Source organism: Bactrocera dorsalis, chromosome 3 (genome assembly GCF_023373825.1).
Source record: "Bactrocera dorsalis isolate Fly_Bdor chromosome 3, ASM2337382v1, whole genome shotgun sequence".
NCBI classification, from domain to species: Eukaryota; Metazoa; Arthropoda; class Insecta; order Diptera; family Tephritidae; genus Bactrocera; species Bactrocera dorsalis.
In genome coordinates this window covers 49,772,583-49,791,434 of record NC_064305.1, presented here as the reverse complement: position 1 = coordinate 49,791,434, position 18,852 = coordinate 49,772,583, and the positions used below count along the sequence as shown (strand labels likewise).

The window sequence follows — 18,852 nt, the reverse complement described above, 5'->3', positions numbered from 1 at the left end:
CGTATATAATAACTGTTTATTTTTTATACTCTAAGATATTTTCTTCCACATGCGTTTGTATTACATAAAAAAGTTCTTTTATTAGAACAGAGGTATTATTGTATTGAATATTATCACTTACAGGCTTTGATATTTTTTGTTGTTTTAATCAAGCTCAAGGTGTATAATAACGTATACATATATTCATTAGCCAATACGTGTGCAGTGGTATTACCTGTATGAATCGACCGCAACCAGCGCAATCTTCTAGACTTCGAGGCAGATTTGGTGTTTCATTCGTGGAGTCTGGACTACTTGGTGGACCATATGGCTCCGTTTTAAAGGATATTCTTGAGGTAGTTTCCTCATTCACTTCCAAACAGTCAGGCCGCGCTCGACTTATTGCGTATTTTAGTGCAGTTTCGCTGAATAGTGTGCGGTCTGCGATTTCATAGCTATCAGGAAAAAACAATATTTGTATGTATATTGGCCCACTAAGAACTATTTTCCTGCGAGTAATTACAAACCTTTTAAATGGCTCATTAAATGTCGAGCTATAAGGCTTGGTATTGTGGTCACAAAGTTCGGGACAGGAAGAGCAAGATCTGTAAAGCAGACGATTGTTATTTACACCTGCAGCACTGCCGCAATGAGTGCTTCCTTGATGTGCTACAGGTGGGGTTGGACTTTTTTCTCTCGCACCTGGCCCAAGAAATCTTGCGCTCTGCTGCTGCAATTTTAAAATACATATAATCTAACTATTAATAATATATACTAATTATGTTAAAAGAATATTTAATAATTTTGTAATAATTGATAAAACATTATATCTGCAATCATTAATATTTTTAATGAGACCCCTGACTTCATCATCAAACCTGCAATAACTTAATGAATAAGTACAGCTTTTCTGTGCATACATTTCCTATAAGAGCTGATAAGTCTTTGGCCCTCCCAGACATGCTAAACAAAAAATCCTTATCTTTGTCTTAGAGTATTAAGAATGCTATCAACTTTTGAGAAAAAATTAAATAAAATAAGTAAGTCCTTTCTGGGTGTTACTGAACATTTCATAATCTCGCAATATGCAGGAGTACAGGGAAATATTTTCAGGCAAAACTCAGCCCACCGTCGGCCAACTGTACATCTTTAATTAGCAAAATAATAAAATAGGCGCAAACATGTTATTCCAATACTGTAATGGTTTGGTTGGAAGTCAACTATAAAGGCGTTAGATTACATCTGATTTATGTAGCCTGGGAACAATTGTTGTATCTGGAAATGAATTTCGTCAACATCTAAATTTGTGGCCGCTGATGTAGCCTGATTTCTGAGCAAGCTATGATCTAACGAATTGATTTTTACTTTCAGGAATATATTGTCAAGTAATAAATTTTTGTTCTGAACAGAAGTGCAAAAAATTGTCTGGCAGTATTATATGTATATGAATTTGGTTAAAATTCTATTTTCTATTCCGCGATTGATTTCAAATTATTCAAATATAATTTTTGTCTTTATGAGTTATAGTGACATAAAAAGGTATCCTATGAACGATCTCTGGCTCAAAATTTTCAGTCAAATCGGTTCAGCCGTTCTTAAGTTATAAATAATGTAACCAATACGACTTTCTTTTATATGTACATAGATACAAGGTGCTTTCCAAAGTAAACAGGACTTAAAAATCAATTTATTTTATTCAAAATAGTCTCCTTCTGCTTCAATACAGCTTTTTGCACGGTCCAAAAGCATGCCGAACGAGTGTTTTAGCTCGTATGCTGGTGCAAGCCTTTTGAATGGCTTCTACGTCTGCATAACGCTTTCCTTTCATGACCAAATGCATTTTTCCGAAAAGGAAGAAGTCACACGGTGCCATATCAGGTGAATACGGGGAGTGGTTAATGGTTAAAATGTGATTTTTGGTCAAATAATCGGTCACAAGCGTCGATCGATGAGACGGCGTTTTATCGTTTCTGAGCAATTTTTGGTCGTCAGTGAATTTGTGCAGAACAAACCGTGCGCACATCTTTCGTAAGCCCAAATGTTTGGTCAAAATGCGATAAATCGATGTTTTGATGGAATTCCGGTGATCACGGATTTTGATTGGCCCACATGTTGATCGTCATTTTTGTCCTCACGACCACTTTGAAAACGTTGAAACCACTCGTACACTCTGCTAGGCAATCATCGCCATAAACTTGTTTCATCAATTGAAACATTTCGGTAAAAGTTTTACCAATTTTTAAACAAAATTTAATGTTGGCTCTTTGTTCGAAGCTCATTTTTTCACCGATAACACAAACATACTGACACTTAAAACGCAATAACTTCACTTCCAATCTATGAAATGTCATGAAATTCTCACTGAACAATCGATAAAAATAGCAGATTTTAACGCATCAGTCGACATATACGAGGTGTGTTCAAAAAGTATCGCGAATTTTGTGTTTTTTCAAAAATTATTTATTTATTCATGAATATCTATTTTGTCCCCTTCAAAGTAATCCCCATGAGATATTATACACTTGTGCCAACGGTTTTTCCAATCTTCGAAGCACTTCAAAAAATAATTTTTTTGTATCTTCTTCAGCTCCTCCTTCGATGCCGTCTTTATCTCCTCAAGAGAAGCGTAACGTCGTCCTTTCATGGGCCTCTTCAGTTTAGGGAACAAGAAAAAGTCACAAGAGCCAGATCTGGGGAATACGGTGGCTGCGGCATCATTAGTGTGTTGTTTTTGGCCAAAAAGTCGCGCACAAGCAACGATGTGTGAGCAGGGGCGTTATCGAGGTGCAATTTTTTTGATAGGTAAAAATCGAAGACGTTCCAAAACACGTGCAAGCAAAGCAGCTGTCAACAATTAAATGAACATTAAAAATGGCCGAGCTTGTCGGCATAAGTGAGAGATGTGAGTACCGACATAACGCCACAAAAAATTCGAAATTCGAATATACGTAACCCACGAAAATTCAAAATTCGCGATACTTTTTGAACACACCTCGTAGATGGCGCTAGGGGGCGCTAGATTCATGTGTACTTGTATATACATAGATTTTCGTTATTTTAATGATACCAACTTTTTTAAAACCTGTCTATTTTTAAATTTAATTATATAAAGTATTTGAAAAAGAAATAAATATTAAAACTAATGAATATTTTACGACAGTATAGTACCTTATTAAATAAAAATTTAATTCGCGATTGTTTACTAAAGATACAAACAAACTCAAAGACCTCTTAATGAGCAGAGTTCGTTCAGAAATTTTATATTAAGATTTTTCACAATTAAACGCAAAAATATGTAAATGACAGTTGTGTTGTCAGAAAAATGGAAACTTTGCTGAATCAAGTAAGGAAGGGCTAAATTTCGTTATAATCGAACATTTTATAAAGACTTAAATTCATTATACGATAAATACAGTATAAAGTCAATTGGTAACTCATAAGTCTTTATTTGGGTATATTGGAACTCTATGAGTTTTAAGATGATTGTATTTATTTGCTTTAAAAGGTATGTACATACATATATAGTAAGTATGCCGCATAAATTCAGTTGAAAGTTTTAAAGAAAAGTTATATTAGGTAGATTAACAGCGAGTCAGATCAGCACAAATTAGGTTTAAATCGTTTTGGTTAAATAATTATTCTACTAAATAAAATAATAATTCGTGTTTCTCTTATTTGATACATATTTTTGTACTAATATTTTTTTCAACTCAACAAAAAAATAAAAACTTTTAATTTGGTCATTTGGAACCAACAAAATATGTCTTAACTTTGAAGCTACTTCTTGCTTTCACCCTAGCGCATATGCCACAAATGCATCCATAATTATTGTAGAGAAATATTGCCAAATGTTTAATATATTGCAAAGAGTATATCCACCGTGATAACAAATTGTGTGATTCTGTAATTTTTCAAATAACTCTAAATTTAATTTATTTCGATTTGCATGGCAGTGCGAGCAAATGCCGTGGGTAACTTTGTTTCCAACGAAGGACTACTAGGCAATATTAACAGTTAAACTCTATTTAAATTGAGACTACTGCTTTAATTGGGATAATGATTCGAAGCACTCTGCTTTGGTTGTTGGGCAGTATAAAAAAGAGCTGTCATATCGTCTCCAGAGTGCCTATATGGAAATGTAGTTACGAGAGCGCAAAGTTAATGTCTAAAATGAGGCGTAGTCTGTTCTTTAGGATTTCAGACATTTAAAAAAGTAATTACTGCACTATATCGATGTTTTGCCCTTCACATGTACAGTGATAGTGATAGTGTGAATCAGAGCTTTATTATATTGTACAAAGTTCGAAACATATTTTTAAAATGGAGAAAAGCAGCAGAAAAGCCATTTTATTCATGTTTTCGTATTTGCAACCCAACTAACATTGTTTTGGTCTGAAAAAAACAACTTAGCGCCAATCAGAGTTAAAGGCTATGGGTACCGGTGCAAAGTTTAATAGTCTTTCCTTTCGAGGAACCTTAGGTGGTTGATGGGATTATTTGACACCTTTTAAAGAAGAGACAAACTCTTAACACCAGCATATGCCCTGATTCTGGCATTCGATTTATGGGAGTTGGATGTTTTTCTCAAAATTGCTCTTTTGTTACTTATCAACTTTTTTAATATGTCAATTATTGAAAACTCTAACTCTTCATAAGCTACGATTTCAAACTCCGAAGATAAATGCATATCAAATTGCATGTGCTAACTTGATAGCGCTAAAATAAAGCACACTTTTCGGCTAAAAATAACCAAAAATATCGGAACTTATCCAACGGAACATTATTATCGCATGTTTTCTTGAAACATTATTGCTTATATTACAAAATAGAGAAAATTTTAAAACAATACAGTAACAGCAAGGTAATAACAAAAAAGTTAGAAACAATTGTATTAGGATGATGAAAGTATGTTAAACCTGGTGACGGGCGATGTAAGTATGTATGTGTGTAGGGCTAAAGGAAAAAATCGTTGTTTATCTGACAGAAATACCGATATTATTCCGTTATAGCCGTTTTGCTGTTCACCCTAGTTTGCAAATTTGCAAATACATATGCATATATACGATACAGTCATAGACAGAAAAATAGCACACAATAAAATAAATTATTCAAATCAGTTATCAGTTTTATCAAATTAGTGCATCGCATTAATTTCCTACGTTAGTGTATGTCTTGACTTCCACAACTTATAACGGCAAGTTTATGCCATTATCATGCTTACTTTTTTGCTTTTACTCCTTACAATCGTATTCTAACGAAATAAGCGAATGATTGAAATTCGATAAAGAAATATAATATATATACACATTTAGTTATTTGTGCAAATATTCATTATTTATTGCCAGTGGAGGAAAAAATATTGTTTTAACTTTAACTCTCAAATAAATTGAAAATATTAAAAAAAAACTACACAAAGCTGCTGCATGTAAAACAACGGAACACGCTGATAAAATCATCATCAGAAACATCAAGGCTGATCCTTTTAAAATTTAACGATAAATTATGGCTGAAATAAATGAGGAATTTGTGTTTTGCGTATCCAGTAGACTTGTACGAAGACGTCTCAATGATGCTAAGAATATGGCTGAACTTTGATAAATGGCAAACCATTTGTCCATCGCCCTTGACATGTAGCTCCGTAACTCCAGACACATCACAAAACCCGTTAAGGGTAGCGTTTTCCTGATACGGATTCAGACCAAATGAACCAATTTTCATACCTCAACATTTTTATAAATACGGTTCCAAAGTACTCGGGTTCGAATTGATGCCTCTGAATAATAATAATGATCCAAATCACACAGCTAAAAATGTGAAGAATTTGTTCACTGCAGAAAGTACTAACGTCCTGACCTGGTCAGCTCAAAGTCTCGACGTAATCCCCATTGAAAATTTATGGAGCGATGTTAAGGCGCTGATTCCTAAGAATAAATTCAAAAATGCTGAAAAATTTTGGACTGGAAAGTTTGCCCCGACGTTGTCAATCAATTTTGAAAAGTTGTAGGAACGGTGTGAGTGCTTAAACTTAAAACATTTCTAATAAATTATCTTAATTTTCGCAGAAGCGGTCTTCAATGCTATTTCTACGTTCATATCAAAATACGCATTCGGAAAAATATTTTTTTATATAATACATAACTTATCTATTTCTCAATTTGTTCAATTTGTTTTCTGCTTATAATAATTATTAACGTCGTTTTATTACATACTTAAAGTGTAATATTTCTCTGTTCATGACTGTAGACAACATAAATACACATACTTGTATATTTAGAAAAAATCCACATAAATTGTTGCGAATTAGAAAGCGCGCATACCGTATTATAAGGATAGTACAATTATAACTGGAAAATAAGATTACCGCAGACAGGAAAATTCTAAATTTGGAAGTGTCACATCATCGCAGTCGTTCTGACATTTCTGCTTATTTCATGTACGTATCTACGTATTTTTGAGTAATTAATTTGAAGATATCATAGTACAGTATTCATTCCAAGTTTTATAAAGAAAATGTTTTTAATTTTTTTTCATGGGAATGAGTTTGGTATTTTAAATTAATTTTGGAGTGGTTAAGACAATTTGTAAGTTGTTTATACATCTTCCATTTTATTATACCACGCAAATAATAAGAAATTTCTAAAAGTGAATTGCGAAGTTTAGTTCAAAATATCTACTTAGGTTAATAGTGTAATTACACTAGTTTACAGGAATTTTTGTATTGTATTTCAGGAGTGTAGGGGTCAAACCATTTTCTAATATGATCAAAATAGCAGTACGTGATGGAAAATGTTTGAATTCATATTCTTAATTAGCACACCTGAAATATTCCGCAGATCATTTGCATTTGATACTTAACTGCAATGAATTCTGCCAATGAATTGACGAAATTTTCATAGTTTATTTACTTTTTAGAAAAGTAACTTCTTCTTTTTATTACTATGCATAATTTATAATTAAATGTTATTATTTTAAGGTCAATATCTAAAACAGAACTTACTTTATAAGACTCCCTTAGTCCTTCCATAAGTTCAGTCCGTTATAAAAATAAAACTTTAATAAAGTTTATAATTTTTAATTATGCATATGTTAAATGAGCGACGAACAATATAGTAGATGATGACCACATTCACTCCTTGGAATATAATTTGTTTGCGTCTTTGGAAGTATTTGCGTATATTTTGTCGTTTTGCTAATTAAAAACTGCTTCAACAACCGTCGTAAGCTTTCACATGGAGGTTATCCATAATACATTTTGACATTGATCTGGCCGATATATACATATGTACGTTTGCTTTAACTTAATTTTTTGTTTTCTAAGGGGATTTCTGCTCTTAAAATTGATTCGATTCACCTGAGGATCACTACTTCTCTTTCTATCATCAACTGGAGATATTTAGAACAAACGATCAATAGTGTAATAAACCAACTGTCTCGAAATATTACATTTTTTGAGAAGCTCATGCATTTTACTTGGACTTTTTCTGAAATGATGTAAAACAATCTCCGCAATGTGATCTTCTTCAGCTCTCCACTCCGTTGTTAATAAGCGAAAACAAACACTTAACTAATTATTATATTATTAGTACAGACTGTAAACAAATTACAATAAACAAGTAAGAGCCATACTTTTGCAACTTGCAAGGATCAAAGCCGGCGAAATACCTATAGGTGATCGACAATCGTGTAAGTATTACAATCAAATTTTAACTTATCAACTTATCCACTAAGAGTGAAATGATTTCTTTTCAAAAAAAATTAAATAAAATAATTGTTAAGGAAACTTAAATGTTTATTTAGTGTGAGTTTAATCGAAGTTTTGAATATAACTTTATTCAAATGGCCTCCACGACTTCTTTTGCAAAAACGAATTTCATGAACTTATTTTCGAGTACTTTTTCCACTAAATCAAGTCGAAAGTCATGAATAGCAAGTACAATGTGGACTTTTAAAGTTTGAAGAGAATCTGGTTTATTGCTAAATGCCAATGACTTCAAATAATCACAAAAGAAGTAGTCTAATCATGTTAAATCACAAATGCTTGGAGTTAATTCTTGAAATAATCTAATTTCCAAATCTGATACGTAGCCCCGTCTTGTTAGAACCAGATGTTATCAAAATCAACTTTTTAAAATTGAGTTCATAAAAAGTTGTTTATCACTCTCCATCAGCAGTAACGATGTCACCAGCTGCATTTCGAAAAAAGGATTGATCAATGATTTCGCCAGACCAAAAACCATACCAAACTGTTCATTTAGGTGAATGTAATGGTTGTTCATTAATAATTTGTGGGTTTTTTCTCAACAGTATCAGCAGTTTTGTTTACTAAGCCACCATTTAAATGAAAGTGAGCCCCGTCGTTTTCAAGTTGTTCCACGGCAAATTCAGCATATTCACGACATTTACGGTGGTCCAATGTCTACAGTTCTGGGGTAAGACAATTTTATATGGATGCAAGGATGCAAGGATGCAAACCCAAATCCTCTCTCAAAATACGGTTGTGGTTTGAGGCAGTCCCAATTCCGTTCTTGGTATCGCCAAATTTCTTTTTCCGTACTACTTCCCTGAACGGCAGCAATATTTTCATTACTTCGAGCGGTTCTTTGTCTTATTGGCACTTGAACATTATGTAAAGGAAATGTACGCTCGAAATTTTCAACAATTCGAGAATAGAGGGGACAGGTGGACGATTAATACGTCCTAAAACGGCAAAACGTTCACGAAAAGTTGCAATCGGAGAACGATTATTTAGATAAAAAAAATGAATAATTTGTAAACGTTGTTCTTCCATATACATATGTATCTTTCCACGATAAAATCGTAAATGTTACTCAATACAAAAAATTGCAGATCACGACATATGTATTAGAAATGGCGGAAACGATACTTAGAAAATCTGGTATTATAGGTCATAGACCCAATTAGTGTTATAATATATGTATTTTATTTCATTTCAGGGAAAATTGCTATATATTCATCTTCAAATGAGATGTACCTGACATAAACTGAACCGAAGAGACTAAATTTTATTTATTGAATGCAAAACGACAACCAGAGAATGTAATTTATTAGGGAAATGAGGTTGTCACCAAAGTTAAACCCAATTCTATTCAAATTAAGCGCTAAAACACATAATTTAGAAAAAGGGTTTCTACATACTTAGTGTTATAAAAATGTCACACATTTTGTACAACAACGATATAGTCTCAGACGAAAAGTTAAAAATCACTCTAAATCTCCGTTTACTTTTTACATTGCTCAGGTATACCATACTCGTGAACATATTTTAACTAATTTACTATATAAATATTTAACACACATACGAGTACTACTTTTTCGGTTTATGGCTAGTTATAGGGGTGATTCGTACATTCGCTTCCTATATTTTCTCTATTGAACTATACTACAAGTATATCTATTATTATTCAATTAGTTAATTTTGCTAAGATATTTTAAATGTTTACTGATTTATCCGCCAAAAAGGCAACGGAAATTTGTAAAATCTTTTTTTTAGATATATGGGAAATAAAAGTAGTATTGACCTGATTTTATCTTATTTTGACAATACCACATATTATTATCAAGTCATCATTGAAGTACCTCACATACCATCACTAATATATTGTACGAGGTGTGTTCAAAAAGTATCGCGAATCGTAACTGACAGTTTTCTTCGATTGCAGGGGCGTGGTGCATCATGAGTTCTTGCCACAGGGAAGAACGGTCAATAAGGAATATTACCTGCAAGTTATGCGCAATTTGCGCGAAGCAATCCGCCAGAAACGCCCGGATTTGTGGAAGAACAGAAATTGGCTTTTGCACCACGATAACGATAACCTGCTCACACATCGTTGCTTGTGCGCGACTTTTTGACCAAAAACAACACACTAATGATGCCGCAGCCACAGTATTCCCCAGATCTGGCCCCCTGTGACTTTTTCTTGTTCCCTAAACTGAAGAGGCCCATGAAAGGACGACGTTACGCTTTTCGTGACGAGATAAAGACGGCTGAAGAAGAGAAAAAAAAATGATTTTTTGAAGTGCTTCGAAGATTGGAAAAGCCGTTGGCACAAGTGTATAATATCTCATGGGGATTACTTTGATGGGGACAAAATAGATATTCATGAATAAATAAATAATTTTTGAAAAAACACAAAATTCGGGATACTTTTTGAACACACCTCGTATATGGAGAAAAGTCAGCCGAACGCTTCAAAATTCTGAATATCATTTAAGTGGGGGCTAGGGCAGGTGTTCTCTCGACTTTGTTCAATTTTGTACAAAGATACATTGCTGTGTGTAAACACACTGCCTCATTGTCATTATATAACTCACATATTGTCTGATATATAAGTATGTAATATAAATTCTACTGGAAGTTCGAAAATCTTTATGGTAGATATGTAGAAAGAGCATATAGCAAGAGAAATATTCGTACAATTCAACCCATATGTAATACAAGGGAATATTAATTTAAAGTTATCATTCTCCCCGAATTTCAGGATTATACATACATATGTCATAGATTGACCTATATTTTTAGCACAAAGTCTACCATATGCACTGCATCCTGGTTGCATATAAATGTCATAATAACGTTATGTATCAAATTTGGTTGAAATTTGTCGAACGGGTTCGGAAATTAGTAATTTATCCTAACGGTGGGCGGTCCGCGTACATTTTTCTAGTGGCTCATATACTATCCCGGTTGTAAAATTTAATGTCTCGCAATAATATAATATTCTGTCGAACAGTATAGCAGATAAATACAATGCTGATTTGTTTTACCCATTTGCCCATGAAAGGACATTTCAGCTATCCAAAAGGCGACAATTCTCAAAAGCATTACGAACAAGTAAGGAAGGGCTAAGTTCGGGTGTCACCGAACATTTTATACTCTCGCACGATAAAGTGATAATCGAGATTTCATTATCCGTCATTTACATATTTTTTTATTTTGCTGTAAAATTAATTAGAATTAAATTCTGAGAGATTTACCGATATTTTCGGTGAAAAATTAGGTTAGGTTAGGTTGGGCACTGAGTTCTTCGTGTTCGATATCAGGGACCTTGAAAAGTTATAGTCCGATCACAACAATTTTTCCACAAGGGATACCTCAGCTCACATACCGTATTTCAGTAAAGTTTTATTCCGCTATGATCATTGGTTTCTAGTGTATATATTATACAGAGAAGGCATCAGATGGAATTCAAAATAGCGTTATATTGGAAGAAGGCGTGGCTGAGAACCGATTTCGCCCATATTTAGTATATGTCATCAGGGTGTTAAAAAAATATTATATACCGAATTTCATTGAAATCGGTAGAGTAGTTCCTGAGTTATGGTTTTTGGTCCATAAGTGGGCGACGCCACGCCCATTTTTAATTTTTAAAAAAAGCCTGGGTGGAGCTTCCTTCTGCCATTTTTTTCCGTAAAATTTGTGTTTCTGACGTTTTTTGTTAGTCGGTTAACGCACTTTTAGTGATTTTCAACATTACCTTTGTATGGGAGGTGGGCGTGGTTATTATCCGATTTCTTCCACTTTTGAACTGTATATGGAAATGCCTGAAGGAAACGGCTCTGTAGAGTTTGGTTGACTAGCTATAGTAGTTTCCGAGATATGTACAAAAAACTTAGTAGGAGGCGGGGCAACGCCCACTTTTCCAAAAAAATTACTTCCAAATATGCTCCCCCCTAATGCGATTCTTTGTGCCAAATTTCACTTTAATATCTTCATTTATGGCTTAGTTATGACACTTTATAGGTTTTCGGTTTCCGCCATTTTGTGGGCGTGGCAGTGGGCCAATTTTGCCCATCTTCGAACTTGACCTTCTTATGGAGCCAAGAAATACGTGTACCAAGTTTCATCATGATATCTCAATTTTTACTCAAGTTACAGCTTGCACGGACAGACGGACGGACGGACAGACAGACATCCGGATTTCACCTCTACTCGTCACCCTGATCACTTTGGTATATATAACCCTATATCTGACTCTTTTAGTTTTAGGACTTACAAACAACCGTTATGTGAACAAAACTATAATACTCTCTTTAGCATCTTTGTTGCGAGAGTATAAAAATTACCTTAAACACTCATTTAAAATGCTTATTGACCGAGCTAAACGCTGTATCGAAGCACAAGGTAACTACTTTTAATAAAAAAATATAACTTTTGAAAAATATTAATTTTTTGTTTTTTTTTTAACAGTCCTGTTTCTTTTGCGACAGACCTTGTAGTTCTAGTTAGAGCGCTATCCTGTAAAGATTATTGATATCTAAGTAAGAAGTTGTAAATTCGGATAATGTGTAGCAAAGCGTTAAGTTGTTTGAATTAGAAATAAAGATAAGCCATAAAGTATTTAAATGCGGTCTAACAATCTAGTGATCGAACTGAAGAGTGTGTTGTATGGAAGACGACTTATCGAGAAATCTGTTACAATATTTACATTTTACCATTTAAAGAGTGGTGCGCCGGGTACTTTTAAAAAAATTTTATCCCACATGTGTCCCCCCACACCAAATTACACCTTTGTAACTTTAGTGCTAAGGCTCTTAATGCGCTTGGTACGAGTAGTAGTTGAAGTTGGTGCTCTAGTCAATCGCTCAGAGTTGAAGAAGGTTGACAATACTTCAACCGAAAATTTTCGGGTCAAGTTAATATTGATAATACCGAACTTCAACCAAAATGGGATTGGATTAAAAACTGTAATACTGGCGATAGTTATTAAAAAATTTTTATAACAAGTAGTACAATAAAAAAAGTTATTTGCTTAAATATTTGCGTGCCTTTAACTTGGAAAAATCAGACACAACTGTTTTATTGTTAAGAGTTTGTGCCACTTCATTTTCAATTGATAATGCTAACACCGTCAGTCTTTCTTGACACATTGTAGAGCTCAAGTAAGTTTTGATAACAACACAGGAAGTGTTAGCAACACCCGTATTAAACAAATTTAGAACAATATCTATTAATTCGTTTGGACAGATATAAATTATTCCAAATTGTTTTCACTTCGTTGCATAAATCCTTTGCATCAAAATCGATTTCTTTACAATTTTCAAAATGGTTGGGTATGAAGAACTTTGCAAAAACTGTGATCAAGAGTAAATAAAATCCAAGAGTTTTAATAACTTGTTTCAAGTGAGCGTATCTTTCATCGATTTACGACAATACAATATCAATAATGGCAAAATATAAGTTAATTTTTAACCATCACGAATTGGCTCATCTTCCACCTCTTAATTGAACTGTAATTTTCGTTTTCTCAACTGGTGTCGTTTTTGATCGAAAGTACATATAGTACATACTTAATTAAATACATAAATATCTGATTTTGTTTGCAGATCAACGTACTTCATACAACAACAACACTATTTGCTGCTATTAAAAAATTAATATTACTCCCGTTGTTGTTTATAATTTGTAATAGAATGCGAAAGTATGAAACTATAACTTGTATATATGTAATAAATAAAGTAATTTTGTGAATTAGCAATCGAACATTTTATACTCATGCAACTTGCAAGGTCAAAGGCAAGGAAATAACTTAAAGTTTAAAACGTCAAGCAGAGGATCGAAATACAAGCAATTTTATAAATACATATATTATATATAATTCATACACTAACAGACACATAGGTTTCTTAGAAAAATTAAAATCACTATACATACATATGTATGTATGTAGTATATGAGAGTTGGGGTAGTATCGTCCCGATTTTATCTATACTGTTATCATGCCACATATTAAAAAAAATTTACCTGGCTTGCATTGAGGTACCTCGCATACATTCAAGTATAATTACCATTATATGAGGATTAGGTCAAGTTGTCTATTTTTGGTACAAGGATACACTGTTATGAGTAAAACATGCTCTTTCATTTTCATTGAGATAACTTACATATTTACCGATAAATGCGGTATAAAGTCACCTGGAAGTTCGAAAATGTTTATAATAGGTATATGGGGCTCAGGAAAATATTGACTCGATTCCACCCATTTTGGATACACAGAATTACTACTCCAGGAAAAGGATTATGTCTGAATTTCTATTACATATCTCACACATTGACCGTCATTTTCGATCAAAAGTCAACTACAGCTAACGGGGCTTAAACATTTGGTACCTAGGGACTTGAACAATTTTTATTGGATTTAAGCCATTTTTGGTCATAAGGTGGCACACACTAAATACATTATTCGTGCAAAGTTTTATCCCGTTATATTAATTATTTCTTGATTTTTGTAATGGAAACTGAACGAATCAAGTGGCATTTAAAATTGTGCTTTATGGTAAGTAGGCGTGGTTGTTGTTTGATTTAAGCTATTTTCAGAATGAGACATAAAAAGATCATCGCAATGGGAGTCTCTCATCCGAGGCTGCTTCAGGCATATGTGAAAGAATCGTTTTTGTCCACTCCCAAGTGAATGGCTTTCAGAGAACTTTCCTCACTTCTGTGAACTTCTACACATGACTCCGTCATCAAACAAACAGTCGTCCCACTCGCGACTAGGCACCCACGTCACTGTTGACAGTCATTACTTCGAAGTGATAGATAATTTCGTCTATATTGCAACCAGCATATACACCCACAACAATGTCAGACCCGAAATCCAACGAAGAATATCTTTTGCCAATAAATGCTACTTCGGGCTAAGTAGGAAATTGAGAAGTAAAGTCCTCTCTCGACGAACAAAAACTAAACTCTATAAGTCACTCATTATTCGCGTCATGTTAAATGGTGCAGAGGTATGGCCGATGACAACATCTGATGATTCGACGTTACGAGTTTTCGAGACAAAAGTTCTGCGAAAGATTTATGGTCCTTTGCGCGTTGGCCACGGCGAATATCGAATTTGATGGAACGATGAGCTGTATGAGATATACGACGACAGTGACATAGTTCAGCGAATTAAAAGACAGCGGGTACGGTGGCTAGATCATGTCGTCCAAATGGAAGAAAACACTACAGCTCTGAAAGTATTCGACGCAGTACCCGCCGGGGGAAGCAGAGGATGAGGAAGACCTCCACTCTGTTGAAAAGACCAGGTGGAGAAGGACCTGGCTTCCCTTGGAATCTCCAATGGCTACCTTGCGAAAAGAAGAAACGACTGGCGCGCTGTTTCATACATTTTGACTGACTTGAACGGTTTAAAGTAAGGTGTCGGTTGGTCGGAAATGATTAGGTAGGGTAAATATGCAGTATATAGTGGCAGCAAAAGTATTGGTTTTATCTATTTTTAACATAAGAGAAGATTATTATCAATAATATGTTACCTGCAAATTTCAATAATATATCTCACAGGTAAATGATATACTTATACTTAGTAAAATGATCAAATGATTAAGATGGTTATTAAGGGGTGGGTCACTGTCTTCTTTTAAAAATTTTTATACCACAAATGCCCTTCTCTACTTCATGCCATGTACCATTGTATTATTTTAAAGTACACTTTTGTTATAGCTCTTTATAGTTTTTCGTGCATATCTCCCATACACTACATACATGTGCATATCTTGATTAAACTTGGAACATTCATATGTTTCTTGGCAAAATTGCAAGGTGGAGTTCGTAGATGGGCGTAATCGGAACACTGCCACGCTCACAATACTAATCCGGTGTAGAAATTGGACAATGGGCAAAACGCCGACTTCGCTTATAACAAAATTGTATAACAAAATAACATAGTATTGGCGAAATAGATAAAATCGGCCCAACACTAATATATTTACCACATATGTATACTGATTTTCGTTTTTCTAAAAAACCTTTTGTCGAATATGTCTGTAATTGTATGAGTTATATATATGTATATATAATAGAAGTCAAATTTTATACAAATTTCCTTCCATAACTCGAAGTTCTTTTGTGAATTATGGTGATTCGAGTTAGGGAAGTTCAACTGTATACATATATAATTGCTTGGATTCCGATCATCTGGTTGACGGTTTGCACCTTAAGATATTTCCCTGGCTTTGATTCTTGCAAGTTGCGAGTGTATTAAATGTTCGGTTGCACCCGAACATAACTCTTCTTACTATGTTTTAATTGAAAATTATTTAAAAAATTCATAACTGACTAATAATTTATATTTGCTTTCTACTATAATTTTCATCTTCAAGGCATTTACTATTCGAAATGGTAGTTGCTGCTATTAAGATACATTTTAAGTACACTTGGAAGTAAATTATTTTTTTCCACTGACCTTTCAACAAAATAATAATAATCCACACTAATATTATAAATGTGAATGTATGTAAGTAAATTTGTTACTCTTTCACGCCGGTACCACATAGCTGATCATCATGAAACTTTGTACACATAAATATGTATGTACATATTATGTACTTATATCTTATGTCATTGGAAAGAACATATGATAGTTATTTTTTACGAAATGTGATACAATTTTTTTTGGCTTTTTGTAAAATAAATTTTAAAATTTTAATACTAAAGAAATATTATTTATAAATATATATATTAGTTTTCAGAAAAATGTCAAAAAGTTAAAAAAAAAAAACCAAAGGCGTAAAAAGCAAAAAATTTGGGTTTTCTGGTTACCACCACCATGATCATCGCATTATTGGTATACATATGTATGTTTTTAATTATTTGTTTTTGTTAATAATTTTTATAATTTAATGTTGGTTTTTAATAGAATTATGTGTATAAATATATATATCTAAATAGTTATTTTATGAGAAACACTTTGCAGGAGACACAGCACTATTTGCTTCTATTTGTTTTATTTTAGAAAGATAAGCAGATCCTGTATTCGTCCGGATTTTCCCCGTTTTTTGGCAAAGTTTTTTACAATTGTCTGAATTCCGACAGTTTTTGCTATTTGACGGTAGTTTTGACATTCATTATTACCAAAATCGCAAAGTGGTTACCAATTTATAAATTAATCTTTTAATGCTTTTTTTGTAAAAACGTGTATTTATTATAACTTTACAATAACTTGTATTTCAATGTATGTATTGTATATTGTAGTTCAATGTATGTACATATGTATTTATCTCAGCAGAAAGATTTGTCGTTAGTCTCTTATGATGCCCGCAAACTGGTTTCTCGCATTGATGAGTTCTGCATTCGTCAGCTTTGCGCTCGGCTCGGCTTTGAGCGTCCACTCTGCAGGCACCTTAGCTTGTTGAGTGCAAAAGAAAATTTACAAATTCTCAGTTATTTAAACAATGATTCCGTAGATTTAAGGCAATAAACGTTTATTATGCCCTCCGGCTAGTGTACCTATATAAAATAAAACTGAATATAACAGGTAGCGCAAAAATTATCTTCCGATGTTTTTTGGAAAATGAAAAACTTTGATTCTACTTGTGGATTATTTTTATTTGGTCTTTTAAATTTTTTACATCAAGTCGAGAATATGATATCATGTAAATGGGCGCCACCACAGTTGATTGTCATTTGAGCCCTTTTTATGGTATTTTCCATCACTTCGACCAGAACTTCCGGCGATAGGTTCTCACATTCTTAGGGGCCATCCATAAACGAATTTAAGGACTTTTTAACCCCTCCCCCGTCCTTGTCACATGTTTTCACATTTTGAACTCCACCCATGGCCCCTTAACGGATATTGTCTTTAAGAGCTGCAAGAGTTTGTGTCTTGTTGACATAAACCGCTACTTCAAAAAGCCCACAAAAAGAAGTCTGCAGCGGTCAAATCAGGCGATCTTGCTGGCCAATGCAAATCGCCAAAACGGGAGATTAGGCGCCCGGGAAATGCATCCTTCAGCATATCGGTTGTGGCACGCAGTGTAGCGTACCATTGTTTATTTACGTGTATTTCGCATATGTTTACTACACAAATGTCAAAACATACGTCAATTGCAAAATTTGTAGCATTTTCTGATCAACTTCTGACTTTTGCGTCACCCTGTATTTTTATTAGTTTTAGGTATTACAAACAACCTATTAATATGCCAGAAAGTGGTACATATTAAATTTTATTAATATAAATTTGAATTTTTAGTTATACATATATCCAATAATTATAATATTATTCTAGCCGGCTTTATGCCGAATATGCCGCTTAATATCTTAACTTAATACAATTTAGTTTTAACTAGTTTGATTTCAAAATATAATATAAAATCTATCCAGCTTTTCTTTTTCAATATTATTTATGCTAATTAAATGTAAAGAACATGTAATAAATGAAATGAATAAAAATTATATAGATATGTAGTTACTCAGCAAATTTGTGATATGTATGTCTTGTTTTTTAAATATCTCAAACAAACAGTAGTCGCCCTCACGACTTGGCTCTCACGTCACTGTTGACAGTCATAACTTTGAAGTTGTACATAATTTCGTCTATCTTGGAACCAGTGTAAACACCACCAACAATGTCAGCCTGGAAATGGTATGTTAAAGTAAATACCGACACATCTGTTCACGAGTATACTCGTATATGGTATACTCGTATATGGTATAATTGCACTCAGATTCACAAAAAACATTTCTGGTAGGTATTTTAGAATGTACCTTTATCGACGACTTACGTGAAAATATTATAACAAAGCGAAGCGACAGTAGCTTGAGGTTATGACAAACAAAATATATTGATTTCTGAACTCAGTCTTGAGAATAAAAGTCAATTATACAAAGCAGTGTGGATATGGTATACAGCTGTGGCCCAGCATCCAAATCAAATATAGAAATCTTTCAACGCTACCAGACTAACAATGATTTCAAATGTGTCATGGTTTGTAACAAATGAATCACATCACACATGAGCTCAGTATATCAAATATAAGTTCTTCAGTGGAGTTTATGGAGCATATGCTTATCTCATTGGAGGACTTTAATATCATTTTAACTGTCGCGAAGTAAATTATAGCAATTAAACT

The 18,852-nt window shown here is 33.5% G+C and overlaps 1 protein-coding gene across 7 annotated transcripts in view; it reads right to left on the bottom strand.

Annotated features, from left to right (window-relative positions):
• The window catches only part of LOC105233061 (protein apterous), a 66,466-nt gene that overhangs the window by 37,721 nt on the left and 9,893 nt on the right, over window positions 1–18,852 (bottom strand). For all 7 annotated transcript variants that reach the window (XM_029553321.2, XM_011215004.4, XM_011215005.4 and 4 more), the window contains 2 exons: window positions 507–709; window positions 215–434 (listed from right to left, as the gene is read on the bottom strand). In XM_029553321.2, the coding sequence (XP_029409181.1) occupies window positions 215–434; window positions 507–709 (423 nt within the window). The remainder of the gene's footprint in view (window positions 1–214; window positions 435–506; window positions 710–18,852) is intronic.